The 15,889-nt window shown below is 38.6% G+C and overlaps 1 protein-coding gene across 1 annotated transcript in view; it reads right to left on the minus strand.

Moving 5' to 3' along the window:
• LOC102974106 (phosphatidylinositol 3,4,5-trisphosphate 3-phosphatase TPTE2-like) overlaps window positions 1–15,889 on the minus strand; it is a 123,104-nt gene that overhangs the window by 25,676 nt on the left and 81,539 nt on the right. The window contains exons 13-17 of the mRNA XM_055089673.1: window positions 13,630–13,690; window positions 12,780–12,861; window positions 12,587–12,675; window positions 4,948–5,009; window positions 3,287–3,367 (exon numbers count right to left, since the gene is read on the minus strand). Coding sequence (XP_054945648.1) covers window positions 3,287–3,367; window positions 4,948–5,009; window positions 12,587–12,675; window positions 12,780–12,861; window positions 13,630–13,690 — 375 coding nt within the window. The remainder of the gene's footprint in view (window positions 1–3,286; window positions 3,368–4,947; window positions 5,010–12,586; window positions 12,676–12,779; window positions 12,862–13,629; window positions 13,691–15,889) is intronic.

The raw sequence follows: 15,889 nt of genomic DNA on the forward strand, positions 1-15,889 counted from the left end.
AGAAGTCTCGATTTAAGTGGAGGTAAAAAGTCCTGATTTTTTAAAGGAAACTAATTGATGAAGGAAACATTGATTGGGTGCCATTATGTAACTAGGCATTTGTTGCCTCATGACTAAATATCTACCTTAGAAAAAAATACTGAATGAAGAGCAACAGGCAAGGAACAAGAAAGGAGCCAGGTGTTGCTTAGAGGCTGCTGGGACTGAGAGTGCAACTTACCAGAACCAACAAAACAGCTAGGACAGCATCACAGCAAGATGCCATTAACTGCAAATGTGGGAGAGGTCGGTCTGGGGTAGAAGCTTCATTGCGGCTGAGTTACAGGAAGGTTTGTGCTTTGGGGAGGAGTAGCCTCCTCGGCATGAGAGAAGGGAAGATGTAAAAGCTCAGGGGGAGAGCTCCATAGGCCAGCAGCACATTCACATTCTTCTCTAGTCCCAGCCAGTGAGCATCTCTCCACTCCCCATTTTCCCCAATTCCATTTTTGCAAGGAAGCCTGGGGGTTCTCTTAGCCTAGTCCGTCTCCTATGGCAAGCCGTTCACAAGGGCTCTCCTTTCTTCTAGAAGTTAAGAAGAGTTCTGGTACAGAATCAACCGGACTGAAAAGTTCATACTCTTCCCCGCCCGTTGGGAAGTGTTAATAAAATTAACCACCATCCTCTGCATTGGAAAGGACCAGTCAAGCTCTTAACTCAGGGGTGGATGAAACGTATGCAGTGCATTGAATGGCCACACTGCAGGGTCAGGAGGGGATGGTGTCTGAGAATTACTGCCACACACACAGGGAACCCTGTCCTGGGGCCTCGCCAACACAGCCCTCAAGCCTGAGGCCGGGTCCCTGCACTGCTAGCCCAGTGAATCAGAAGAGACTCAGCTGCAGCCTAGGGTGTGCCAGTCCTGGAGTAAGTTAGAGACGCTGCACGTGACTGCAGAGGAAACGGGGAAGGGAAGATGTGCCTGAAGGAGCTACATCTAACGTCCCCTTGGCTTCTGCCGCCAGATTCTTGACCCTCTGCTAAAGGCCTGTAACCTACCACGGCCCTGGAGCTGCTTTTGCTCTCACTCTCCTTTCCCCTACAGCCCAAAACAACAGGCGCATGTGGCAGAAGTTCATAAAACCAACATATATTTAGTAAGCACTCACTACAGACAAAGGAGATACTATATGAGGCACTTCGGGCTGCCAGGGTGGAAAGATGGGCAAGACGTGGGCCTGCAGAAAGGGTAGAGAAGACACAACTTCGAATAGCTGGAAAATAATGTAAAGCAACTTAGTCCCTAAAAGGAACACAAAGGGCTCTAAGAACTCCTGAAAAAGCAGGAGACTACTTCAGGCTGGGAGGGCAAAGAGACTGCAGGACAAGGGGCCCTCGTGAGCACGTGGGTGTAAAGTAGAAACAGGCTGGGAACCGGCAAACAATCCAAACGCGTTAGAGCGTGTGAATGCACACAGTGGAAGAAGCGGTTGGAAAAATCAAATCTAGACTGGGAGTGCCAGGTTAAAACATATTGGTTGCCACTGGCAGTCAGAAGCCATGATGGATTTTGAGCGTGAAATGGCATGATTTGAGCTGGGCTTCCATAAGTTGATGTATTACTTACAGCCTATGGCTATCTTTTTTTTTTTTTTCTTGTGTTGCTTGAGTTTGGCAGAAAAGTATGAATGGATAAGGCTGAGTTCTTTGATCCCAAATGAAATGTCTAGAGCCAGCAGTTACAGTGTTCTGCTAACTAGGCCAAGGGTATCAGCTTTCGTCACTTCACTCAAAGAAAACTCTCCTTCATGGCCACATCCACATTTACTTAAGAATTCCCAACCATCTCTCACTTGGGTTTGAGGGGCCGTATAGAAAAGGCAATCCAAGTGAGAAGCTGTGCACAGGATGGGAAATAACGGGCTTTGGAGTCTGAAAGATCTGGATTTGAGTTCTTAGTTCAAAAGGTGGTTTCCCTGAACCTCGATTTCCTAGTCTATAAAATGGGCATCATAAAGGTGCCCCTCATTGAGTTATTGAGAATATTATATTAGATAATGAATGCAAAACCCTTAGCAGGATTTAACAAAGTCTAGAATGTTGTAAACGCTATAGGATAAACGTCCTGGTTTCTGCAATAAACAATTTACAAGGAAATAAAAAAGAGAGGTGGGAAACCTACAAACTAAAAGAGACTTAAGGAGACATAGCAACCAAATGAAATGTGTGCCCTTGTTTGGATCCTGATTGAAACAAACTAAGTTTTAAAAAGATTTTAAGATAATTATGGAAATTTAAATGAGGACTAGACATTTGATACTATTAAGGTATAATATTGTTAGATATGTCAGTGGTTTTAAGGGTTCTTTTTAGAATCTTTATGTTAGATGTCATACTAAAATGCTTAGGGGATAAGATGATGTGATGTCTGGGATTTCCTTCAAAATAATCCAAGTTTAGTGTGCAAGTGAAGCGTGTGTGTGTGTGTGTGTGTGTGTGTGTGTGTGTGTGGAGTGGGGAGGGAATGAATGGTTGGCCACATGACGAAATGATCGCTGAAGCAGTGTGATGATTATAAGGGGATTTATTGTATGACTGTCTTGACTTTTTATGAAAAAGTCCATGATAAAACGTTTTAAAAGGAAAAAAAAATAAGGTAATAACATATGGGTCACATGGGTTGTCTGAGTATTAAATGAGACAATATATGTAAAAGTACAGTAGTGTCTAGTATAAAATAGGTTTTTGAAAAATGTTACGTTTCCCTTTCCTTTCTCTTTTCAAGTGCAGCCCCCCTCCCACCGACTCTGCCTCTTTTTCTGTCACTGTCTGTCTCTCCCTTACACATGCGTACACACACACACACACACACACACACACACACACAATGTTCTACAAGGGCTGAATTGCCCTAATAGGGGTTTGTGAAAGACTCAGTTCCTCTTTACATGGAAATAAAAGGCTAGAGACTTCAGATAATCTTCAGGGGTCTGAAACCTTAGGAATTGGACCTTCCTACTTCGGGAAGGGAATCAACTCCTGAACTCTGTAAACAATAACCAATTAAAATGGAAAGCAGGGTGCTCTGGGGAGAACTCAGTGCTTGCAAAGCCAATCAACACCTGAGGCAGGGCTCCTGGCCTCTGGAAGGGATCAAGGCCTGTCACGGGGCACCTAAGGAGAAGATGACCCAAGGAGAAGATGACCTAAGGAATCACCCAAGGAAGAGAGTCTAAAATGAAACCAGGTAATAGATGCCAATCTTAACCTAATTACCCAGAGTGACCCCTTTTAAAGAAAGAACACTTACCTGAGAAGGAGTTTCTATTCCCTGAAATTTACTGCTGGTGGATTTATCTGTTCGTCGTTCTCCAAAATAATAAAGGCTGTCCTATAAAAAAGGGGACAGGCCAGTCATGGGTCATCTGCACGTCCCTTTCCTGTATAAGGCATTCTGAAGTTTCTAAGGGCACATGATTTCCTTAAGTCAGTGGTCTTTGGGCAGAGGCTATACCCGAAATAACAGAATTAACCAAGCCAAACCAAGTGACCTGCCATGGAGATGCATGCAGCCAGTCAGAGACAGCAAAGGCCTGAGCACTGGCCTCTGGCTCTGTCTAGGGCTCCAGACCAACAGCTTTCAAACTTTTTATTTATTTATTTACTTATTTTGTCCATGCCACACGGCCTATGGGATCTTAGTTCCCTGACCAGGGACTCACCCCTCGGCAGTGAAAGCGTGGAGTCCTAACCACTGGACCTCCAGAGAAGTCCCTCAAACTTTTTATTTTTAAAGCTACAATCCACATTCATAAACCTGGGAGATACACACACACACACACACACACACACACACACGCACTCTCTCACACACACACACGGAACTGAAACAAAAGTTTCACAAACCATACTTACCTTTTGATATTTCCTATTCTAATCGATTCCATTTTATTTAAAAATGCGAGTGACAACCCAATAAGTTGATTTCACAATTCACTGATAAACTGTGATCCACAGTGTGAAAAACACTGCCCTAGAGCATCCATTTTCCTAACCTGTGTGTCTCAAATTTGAAATAAAGAAGATGGTGGAATCAGGGTGCTGGGCCCAGATCATAACCCCCAGCTTCTCTTATCTGGGCTGCAGGCTGAGAGAGAAGCAGAGCTGCTGGGAAAGTGCCCTCTAAGAGGTGACTTTTCAGCAAGATCATGGCAGAAAAAGAGTGGGGACCCTGCTTTAAGACACAGCAACAGCCCATCCTGTCTTCTCAGAAATTTCCAGAGGGCACAGGCCCCACAGATATTGACTGTGCAAAGATAATAACATCCAGGAGAGACTCTGTTCTGAGTTGGAAAACGATGCCTTTTACCTACCTAGCACTTGCAAGGATGTTCAAGGTCCTTTAGAAAATTTCCCTAACCCATCTTCTTCTTATTCTGGTGAGAAAGGAGGAAGGCCTGGAGCTGGTGGGATTATGTCAGAGCAGTTCTGGGTCTGGGGGAGGCAAGTCAAGCTTCTGTATTGCTGAGGTTTTTTTGCACTTTCACAACTTGACCTTACTCATTTCACATTAATCTGGATTCTACTGTGTCCTGTCTTTATTTAAAACATTCATATTGTATCCACGATGGATTTTTGGGCATTAACTTAGATTTTTTAAATGCTGCACTAGATTATTATTTATCTTAATTACTGAGATTTTTAGCATTCCCTTAAATTTTGTGTCCAAGGTGACTGTCTCACTGACCTCACCCTCATCCCGTCCCAAAGGAAGAGGCCCTGAGGTCAGTTACTAACTAGTGCCAGTTAAATGAGAAAGTATCCAAACCAGGCTTTCTAATAATCACCTCTCCAATTACAACTCCATTAAGTACCATGACTCAGGAATCATGTTAACATCCCACCAGTGAGGTTTCAGAGCTAGCAAATTCAATCAGCCTAAGACAGTGTTGGTAAGAGCATCTTTCATACCTCTGCAGTGGCAAATATTTCACTGGCAAGAAGGTAGGCACAGATCATAGTTCCAGTTCTTCCTAGAAAAGAAGTTAGTTCGTGAACCATCACTCATGGCAGCACTTGGTATAAAGCTACTCTCAGAAGTATTTAGAGTTCATTGTGGATTGATTTTCTTCCACTCTGAAAGTGCTGGTTCAAAATATTTCAATTCAGAGATAGACAAAGCCCTTACACTGCTTTGCTCTGAGGTCCTACCTGGAGTTCTGTGCTAATTGTGTGCATGGATGTGCACGTGTATGTTGTTCTTGAATCATGACCCCTGGAGACTGCAGTAACAGGCAGAGGCAATGAGCTCTGCTCCAGGACTCTAAAGCTGAAGAGATACCTTCCAATTAAGAGCTAATTACACACCCTGTTTTCCTACTAATGTAAATAAAAGAAACTCTAAAACATAAAACGTGGACAGAACCCAAAACACCACCTAGCATTTGCCATACCTATTATTCCTTCCATTTTAGTTAGAGTTTTTTTTGTGTTACGAGACATATGTTAAAGTAGAAACAACAGAATAATGAGCCCCCATATACCTGTTCCCCAGATTCGATAATTATATTGTTATACTTGTTTCTTCCTTTTCTTCCCTCATCCTTCTTTCCCTCCCCCTCTCTACATGCACCCCAGCCCCCCCACCAGCATGTTAAAGCAAATCCTTGATTTCATGTCATTTTATCCTCAAAGTCTCATGGTTTTTTTTCCAATTTATATTTTTGTCCTGCCATACAAAATGTGAGTTAAAAAGTACATTGCATCTATTCTTTCTACAATGATCTGTAGCTTTTGTCTTAGCCAGTATATGCTGAACTTATTTTATGTAATTCCAAACTTATCCTTTTACCTTAAGATGCACTCTGTTTTCTATTCTATCCTTTTAAAAAAATGAACCACTAAATTTATTTTGCAACCCATAGTTTGAAAAACAATATTCTAAGCCAAGTACTTCCAAAGAGGACTTTGTACCACCCTGTGCTCTGATAAGTAAAAGCTTCTTGCTAAAGGAGGCTACTGACCATTAACAATCTAGCTCTCTAGCATGGATGGTTAACATTTCAATTCTGGAGGACATCTCTGAGTCTTTACAGCCCTTATATATTCCCATTTGAAAAGAACCTTGCAGATTCATGTCCCAGTGGCTATGGATAAGCACAACCACAGACAAAGTAGATGCCCTCTCATCCAGTCAAGCCAGGTATGCAAGGAATCATTAAAATGATTTACACTTGTCTTCAGTATTTTAACTTAAATCATAAACGTATATTTAGTCACTAAACTTTTGCTATTGGACAAAGGTTTTAAGTTTTTAACAATGATGAAAGGAATCTACCAAAATACCTACCAGGTATATCATATTCATGATGAAATGGTAACATTCCTCTTAAAGCCAGGAACTAAACAAAATGTCCACTATTCACTGCTTCTATTTACTACATGGCTTAGCCAGTATTGTAAGATAAGAAAAAGAAACAAAACGTATAGGGATAAAAACAGAAGAAACAAACTCATTATTTGCAGACTAGAAAAGTCCAAGTAAATCTGTAGGCTAACCCCTAAAACTAATGAAAGAGTTCAGGAAGATACAAGGTCAACAGTAAGAAAAAAAGCAAAAACTGATAGCTAAATAAGGGATGTCGGTTGAAATCTTTAGAGAAATTACTAAGGAATATAAAAAGAGTATATGACTTCCAAGCAAATGGTGGGGGTGGGAGGAAGGAATTATGCTGCAAAGAATTCAAGCAAACCAAAATAAAATATCAGTAAGGATATAGAAGATTTGAATAAAACAATTAACGAACAACCTAATGGGCACATATAGAACACTGTTCAGGACAATGCATAATACACTTTATTTTCAAGTGCACAGAAAACACTTGATAAAATTGACCAAATTCTGGGCAACAAAGCAAGTCTAAATACGTCTCAAAGAACTAAAAAAATGCATATGTTCTCTGACCACAATGCGATACAACCAGAAATGAATAACTAGAAGATAATTACAAAATCCTCATGTTTGAAAATAAGACAGTATATTTCTATATAACCCATGAGTCTAAGAAACAAGCACAATGGAAATTAGAAAATATTCTCAACTAAATCATAATGAATATACATAAAAACTTGTGTGATGAAGCTAAATCTATTCTTAGAGGGAAATTTATAGCCTTAAACGCTAACTAGAAAAGAGAAAGGCTGAAAATCTATGAGTTAAGCATCCATCTCAAGAAGTTAGGAAAAAAACAGCAAATTAAACCAAAGAAAGTGGAAGAAAGGAAACACTAAAGTGTATGATGAAATAAAAAACAAATAATAGGGAAGATCAGTAAGGCCAAAACACTGGGTACTTTGAAAGGACTAATAAAATTAGTAAGTTACTTGAATATTATATAGGATTCTATCTTGATATTCTTTAGTGTTTTTGAGTGTGTATCCTCCTATAATTTTCCCGTATCTAATAAAGAAATTGAGCCATACTTTAAAAACTTCACCACAGAGAAACTAAGGCCAATTCCCCCACTGAGGCCAATGTGGCTTTACTACTGAATTCTACCTTACATGTAAGGAAAAAAAATATCAACTTATACAAATAAGTTCCTGGTGAGAGTAATCAAGAAAAAAGAGAGAAGGCACCAAAAATAGCAATTTAAGGAATGAGAAAGGGAACACCACTGTAGACATTAGAATTAGATATTTTAAGACAATTTGATGCCAAGACATTTGAAAATTTAGATAAAATGAACAAATGCTTGGAAAAATACCCAAAATGTGCAGAAGAAATAAAATTATAAATAATCCCATATCTAATAAAGAAATTGAGCCATACTTTAAAAACTTCCCCACAGAGAAACTAAGGCCAATTCCCCCACTGAGGCCAATGTGGCTATACTACTGAATTCTACCTTACATGTAAGGAAAAAAAATATCAACTTATACAAACTCATCCAGAGACTTTAAAAAAAAGAGTACAACTTAATTTTGGTTTATGAAAGCAAAATTTGAAAACTATAGCCACTCTTACTCATGACATAGATACAAAAATCCTTCAAGAAAATATTAGCAAACAGAATCCAGCAATTTATTAAAAAATAATATAGCACAACAAAATTGTGTTTATTCCAGGAATTCAAGGTTTACTACTTTATAATCAATGTAATCAACCAGATTCATAAAATGAAGGTAAGAAATCATATTATTTTAAAGACACAGAAAAAGCTTCCGATAAAATTCAACATTCATTCATTATAAAAACTCTTAGCAAATTAAAGGAATGTCTTAATCTGATAGAGAATATCTAACACACACACACACACACACACACACACCCTAAAGTAATTGATGAGATGCTGAAAGCTTTTCCTTTGAGAGCAGGAGGACAAGGATTCCTGCGATCATCACGTATAATTCAACACTGTACCAAAGGTTCTAGCCAGTGCTAGGGAAGAAAAGGATTGAAAAGGAAAAATTTAGTTCATTATTTCATATGATATAATCATGTGCCATAAAATCCAAAAGAATTTACAGACAAGTTAATAGAATTAATGAAAGAATTTAGTTAAGTTTGCTGATTGCAAGGTTAGTAAAATCAACTGCATTTAGAGCATCAACAAAAAAACATTTAGGACATAAAAATTTCCAAGGGATATAATTTATAATAGTTAAAATATCAAAATATCAAATACCTAGGAATAAATCTAACCACACATATACAAGCTTTCTATGCAGAAAATGAAAAGGCATTATAGAGATTGAAGAAGACTTAACTACATGAGTGGATATTTCCATTCATGGATTGGAAAACTCAGTATTGCAAAGATTTCAATTCCCCTCCATCTACAGCTTCAATGAAATTCCAAAGTTCCATCAGGGCTGTGTGCTCTGTGTGTGTGTGTGTGTGTGTGTGTGTGTAACTTGACTAGCTGATTCCAAAATGTATACGGAAATGCAGATGGCCTAAAACACCCAAACAACTGTGAAGAGCAAGATGAGTGGACTCCCTTGAAAGGAAATCAGGACTTATTAGAAAACTAAGGCAAGTAAGAGAGTTGTGCTACTAGCACACAGATAGCTGAAAAAGCAATGAACAGATTGGAAAGTTCAGAAACAGACCCATGTCCTGCAGAACAGCAAAGAAATGAAATCAGTGTGCTGAAACAATTAGACAGCCATATGGAAAATGATAAAACTTGACCCCTTCCTCACACCACACACATAAATCAATTCCAAATGAAATAAAACTTATATAAGATAATATAGGACTATGTCTTTTTAAACTCAGGGAAAGATTTCTTCATTAAGACACATAACACTAACCTTAAGAAGAGAAAGAACAATGTACACTGACTATGTTAGAAAAGAAGTGCTGTTAACCAAAAGATACTCAGAGAGAAATGGCAAATCACAGAGCAGAAAAGGTATCTTGCAATACTGTATAATACATATAACAACAGAGTTGAAATTGAGAATATATAATGAATTCCTACAAGTCAATTGGAAAAAAATAAACAATCCAGGATAAAAATAGACAAGGAAATTAAACAGATACTTCACAAAAAGGAATATCCAAGGATATCATAATAAACCTATGAAAACTTTCTCAATCTTATTAGTAACCATAGAAATGCAAATGAAAGCCATAATGAGATACAACTACACACCCACCCAACAGCTAAAAATAAAATGACTGAGAAATCCAAGTGTTGGTAAGGACGTGGAACACTTGAAACTTTTGTGCAATGCCAGTGGAGTGTAAATTGTCAACTGTTTTGGAAAACAGATGACATCATCTATTAAAGTTTGAGATTCATTATCCTAAGACAAAACAATTTTAGTCCAAGGTCTACTAATAATAGTAATTTTTACTATAATAATAGTAAAAATTGGAACCAATCCAAATGTAATAGAAAAAAGCTTCCTTTTGCAGTAGCAATGTGTCTTGGGGTGAATTTAACAAAAGATATACAAGACCATCATGAAGAGAAGTATAAAATATTATTGAAAGATCAGATGATTCAAATAAATAGAAAACTATTCATGTACAGCTCCATATTGCAAAGTTCTCAATGCTTCTGAATTAATCTATAGATTCAATGCAGTTCCAATAAAAATCCCAAATATATTTTCTTGTAGAACTTGATAAAATAATTCTAAAATTAAATGTAAGAAGAGTCAAGAGATTTGTCTGTATCAAGATATATTTTAAAGCTATAAAAATTACAATAGTGTGGTATAGAAAATTCACAGACAGTCCTAAATACGTATGGAAACTTGGTATATGACTGAGAAGGGACTACAAGTTGATGGGGACTACATGAGCATGGAATAGATGGTTTTAGGACAATTGTCTATCCATATGGAAAAAAAATCTCCCTCCCCAAATTCCAATTAAAGACCTAAATGTAAAAAGCGAAACTTTACTATTTTATAAGGAGAATATCTTCACCACCTCAGTGTATGGGTGGATTTCTTAAGCGTGACCAAAATGCACGAACCACGCACACACAAAAGATTGATAAACTTCATTACATTAATAATTTAAAACTTCTATATGACAAAATAAATCATAATCAAATTTAAAAGACAACACAGTGGAAGAAGATATTTGCAATATAAACTGCTAACAAAAAATTAGCACCCAGGGCTTCCCTGGTGGCGCAGTGGTTGCTGCGCATCCGCCTGCCGATGCAGGGAACGCCGGTTCGCGCCCCGGTCTGGGAGGATCCCACGTGCCGCGGAGCGGCTGGGCTTGTGAGCCTGCGCGTCTGGAGCCTGTGCTCCGCAACGGGAGAGGCCACAACAAAGAGAGGCCCGCATACCACAAAAAAAAAAAAAAAAAATTAGCACCCAGATTATTTAAAGAAGTCCTATAAATCAATAACAAAATATTTGGGCTATCATGATATTACTGGTAATGTGCAGGCATCAACCAACAAAAAGAAGCAAAATCAAGATGAATGAAAATTTGAAAAAAGGAGCTGCTCTGGTACAGACCAACTGAATACTAGCCTTCCAAACCTTCCAAACCATTCCTTTTCCTAAAGGAAAAGCAATGAAACACACATGAACACAGAATAATGTAAGTCTGCTCTCAGAAAAAAAAAATTAAATTTGAAATGAAGGTTTTCCTTTAAGCAGGGAATTAACCTGATTAAAAGAAAACTAAAGCCAACTGTTAGATTATAATATTTTGGTTGAGCAATATTAAATGGCCTTTTTTTAAAAGTAAAAGATGGTCCAAAGAAAGGCAATTCCATGTGGTTCAACCCCTGTATTCTTCATTTAGGCACAATATTGTAAATTGCCATACATACAGAATATTTCGACCTGTGGAACTAAAGATAGAACTTGCCTACGAACTCATGAGCTTGAGTTAGTTATTCTACTTAATTACAGAAGGCAGTTTTAAAGTGTGTTTTCCTGGAATTTAATATAAAAAACTGTTTCACAGCCCAACGAAACCATAATTCCTTATTTGTCAAAAATTGTGAAATATGCCTAGATGATTATTAAAAGCCTAAATCTGAATGAGAGAAAATCTGACTCAAGTTAAATTGGTTGAATTTACAACTGGCTTCCCCACCACCCCCATTTTCCCCCCACCAAAATCAACTTCTATGTATCATTACACTATAAAAATTCCAGTATAATTTTTGGTCTTTGAAATGGCATTGCCGTTGACACTCTTAACTTTAAAAGGTCCTCACAAAGTTTAAGAACAACCTTAAATAAAATGAAAAGTGCTCTGATGGTTTCTAAAGTTAAACAGTGTTTGTATTTTGACAGATATTTTGGCAAATCAAAAATGAAGAAACCCAAGTAGTCAATAAACAAGGGAAAACACATTTAACCTTCCTCAGTTCTTCTATTCCTACTTTCTCCTCTTCTTTACTCTTTCTTCCTTTCCTCCCCCCTTCCTCCCTCTTTCCTTCCCTTCCTTTAGTTTTGAAGCTAATATTTAAAAATGTTAACAATGATTAATAATGGTTAATAGCAGAACGTATCTTCTTGGTGTACTTTAATATATTTTTCAAATTTCTTTAGAAAAAGAGAAAGAAAAAGAAAAACGTTTTTTACCTTTGCCCCCCTTACAGTGAATCACTGTGATGTTTTCCTCATCTTGAGCCATCCACTCTTTTACTTCCTTGGAGAACGCCACCATCTCACTGATTCCAAGTGAAAGATTTTTAGTTGAATGAAAATACTTCCCCCCAAATCAAGCCCTGTGTATTTAGCCCTCTTCTGACAGCCAGCTTGGCATCAAACTTACCTCAGAGAGGGGACATTGTGATCGTCAATCATGTATCGACGGACCCTATCATGGAAGTACTTAGCATCATAAGCTCTTTCACCTGAAATAAATGATGCACGAGTCATATCTCTAACCCTAATAAACACAGTAAATGGTCAAGGTGTAAATAAGTTATACTTTTCTATTAGAAATTCCTCCTCTACCTTTAAAAGGAGCTTTCTGTCTGGCTAGCTAATATTTAAAAATGTTAACAATGATTAATAATGGTTAATAGCAGAACGTATCTTCTTGGTGTACTTTAATATATTTTTCAAATTTCTTTAGAAAAAGAGAAAGAAAAAGAAAAACGTTTTTTACCTTTGCCCCCCTTACAGTGAATCACTGTGATGTTTTCCTCATCTTGAGCCATCCACTCTTTTACTTCCTTGGAGAACGCCACCATCTCACTGATTCCAAGTGAAAGATTTTTAGTTGAATGAAAATACTTCCCCCCAAATCAAGCCCTGTGTATTTAGCCCTCTTCTGACAGCCAGCTTGGCATCAAATTTACCTCAAAGAGGGAACATTGTGATCGTCAATCATGTATCGACGGACCCTATCATGGAAGTACTTAGCATCATAAGCTCTTTCACCTGAAATAAATGATGCACGAGTCATATCTCTAACCCTAATAAACACAGTAAATGGTCAAGGTGTAAATAAGTTATACTTTTCTATTAGAAATTCCTCCTCTACCTTTAAAAGGAGCTTTCTGTCTGGCTCCTCCTACTCTAAAAGAAACGTAAGGGTCTCAAAAATAAAAGTAGAGTAGTGTTTTGTCCCTCTTGAGTAACATAAGCCCAAATCATTTTGGTTTAATAGGCCTTACTTGTACTTTTCTAGCAGGCTACTCACTACATTATCAGAAGGTTACACAGCAGAAGCCAATGCGGCCAACCAAAATACCTGCCTCCTGAAAATGTCCATTTAATATACAGGAAGAGGGTCAGCTGGGCTATAATTTGTTTGCTATAGGGTTTGGGGGTTTTTTCCCATGCAGGGCCCTGGTCTCCTCACACCTCATTCCTAGTGGGTTAGAGCGTGCATTTGTTGAACTGTCTTCAAAACACAAGCTGGCAGGAAAAAACAAATATTTTCCAAAACCTACTACCACTAGACCTGACTCTCCTGAAATGGCTCTGCCCCCAGTCTCCTGCCTACCTCACAGGGCACTGTGTGCTGTTGCACTTTCTTTCCCTACCAAATAGAGCCAGCACAAGATGGAGACTTTTTAAAACTCACTTCCCACCACCACCAAATACCTAAGATTAAATGAAATGTAAAAACTGAACCACCTTCTTACATGCAGTGAATGACCTGTTTTCTGTCTATAGTAGAAAAATATCGAGTCATGTACATACTGCAGAGATTGTAGACTCGGTAGTGGTTTTGATGCTTGGTATCCAGGAACCGTACAACTTCCTAAAAAAGATGGACACATACCTTACATATTCCACGTGGCACCAACATAAGCCTTTTCCTAGGACTAACCTAAAATGATTATCACCCTTTTATTCACTGGTCCGTCACTTAGCACCTTTTAGGGGAGATTCAGAGAATAAAAAGGTACATAAATTCCAAGTCATATCTAACCCACTGATGGTTTTCAAATAGCCCACAAAAGTTGTGATGACTACTCTGATTAGCCTCTACTGTAAATACACATTGTTTAAAGCTACCAGAGAAGGAAGTTAGGTGGTTAACAAGCTTTAAGAAAATTGCAATTTGTTCTAAAATTTGTATGGAACCACAAAAGATCCTGAATAGCCAATCTTCAGAAAGAACAAAGCCGGAGTTATCATGCTTCCTGATTTTAAACTATACTATTGATACAAAGCTGAAGTCATCAGAACAGTAGGGTACTGGCACAAAAACAAATACACAGATCAATGGAACAGAATTGAGGGCCCAGAAAAAAACCCACACATATATGGATAATTAATTTATGATAAAGGAGCAAAGAACATACAGAAAGGATAGTCTCTTTAATATATGGTGTTGGGAAAACTGGACAGCCACATGCAAAGGAACGAAACTACACCACTATGTCACTCCATACACAAAAATTAACTCAAAAAGGATTAGAGACTTGAATGTAAGATGTGAAAACACAGAATTCCTAGAAGAAAACATAGCTGGTAATTTCACTGACATTGCTCTTAGCGATGTTTTTGTGGATCTGACTCCAAAGGCAAGGGAAACAAAAGCCAATGTAAACAAATGGGACTATATCAAACTAAAAAGCTTCTGCACGGTGATAAAAACCATGATCAAAACGAAAAGGCAACCTAGTGAATGGGCGAAAATATTTGCAATTTATATATCCAATAAGGGGTTAATATCCAAAATATATGAACTATACAACTTAAAAACAAAAAAAAACAACCCAATTAAAAAATGGGTAGAGGACCTGAATAGACAACTTTCCAAAGAAGATATACAGATGGCCAATGGACACAAGAAAAGATCTTCAGCATCACTAATCATTAGGGAAAAATGCACATCAAAACCACAATAAGGGGCTTCCCTGGTGGCGCAGTGGTTGAGAGTCTGCCTGCCGATGCAGGGGATGCGGGTTCGTGCCTCGGTCCGGGAGGATCCCACATGCCGCGGAGCGGCTGGGCCCGTGAGCCATGGCCGCTGAGCCTGCGCGTCCGGAGCCTGTGCTCCGCAACAGGAGAGGCCACAGCAGTGAGAGGCCCGCATACTGCAAAAAAAAACAAAACAAAACAAAACACAATAAGATATCAATCACTTCATGCTTATTAGAATGGCTATTATCAAAAAGGTAAGAAATAACAAATGTTGGAGAGGATGTGGAGAAAAGGGAACACTCAAACACTGTTGGTGGGACTATAAATTGGAGCAGCCACTATGGAGAACAGCATGGAGATTACCCCCAAAATTAAGACTAGAACTACCATATGATCCCAGCTACTCCACTTCTGGGTATTTAGCCAAAGAACACAAAAAAGCACTATAATTCCAAAAGATATATGCACCCCTATATTCACTGCAGCATTATTAACAACAGCCAAGATATGGAAACAACCCAAATGGCCACTGATGAATGAATAAAGATGTGATAAATACGCGTGCACGCACGCACACACACACACGCGCACACACACACGCGCACACACACACACACACACACACACAATGAATACTACTCAACCATAAAAGAATGAAGTCCTGCCATTTGCAACAACATGGATGGACCTTGAAAGTATTATGCTAAGTGAAACTGTCAGGCAGAGAAAGACAAACACCGTACAATTTCACTCATATGTGAAATCTAAAAAAATAAAACAAATGAACAAACAAAAGCGAACAAAACCAAACATAGATACAGAGAACAGATTACTGGTTACCAGAGGGGAAGGGGTTTGGGGTGTGGCTGAAATAGGTAGAGGGTCAACTGTATGGTGATTGACGGCAGCTAGACTTGTGCTGGTGATCAGTTTGTAGTGTATACAGATGTTGAATTTTAATGCTGTACTCCTGCAACTTATACAATAAGAAAGAGAGAGAGAGAATGGGGAGGGGAGGGAGAGAGGGAGGAAGGGAGAGAGGAAGGGAGAGAGGGAGGGAGGGAGGGAGGGAGGGAGGGAGGGAGGA

Source organism: Physeter macrocephalus, chromosome 13 (assembly GCF_002837175.3).
Source record: "Physeter macrocephalus isolate SW-GA chromosome 13, ASM283717v5, whole genome shotgun sequence".
NCBI classification, from domain to species: domain Eukaryota; kingdom Metazoa; phylum Chordata; class Mammalia; order Artiodactyla; family Physeteridae; genus Physeter; species Physeter macrocephalus.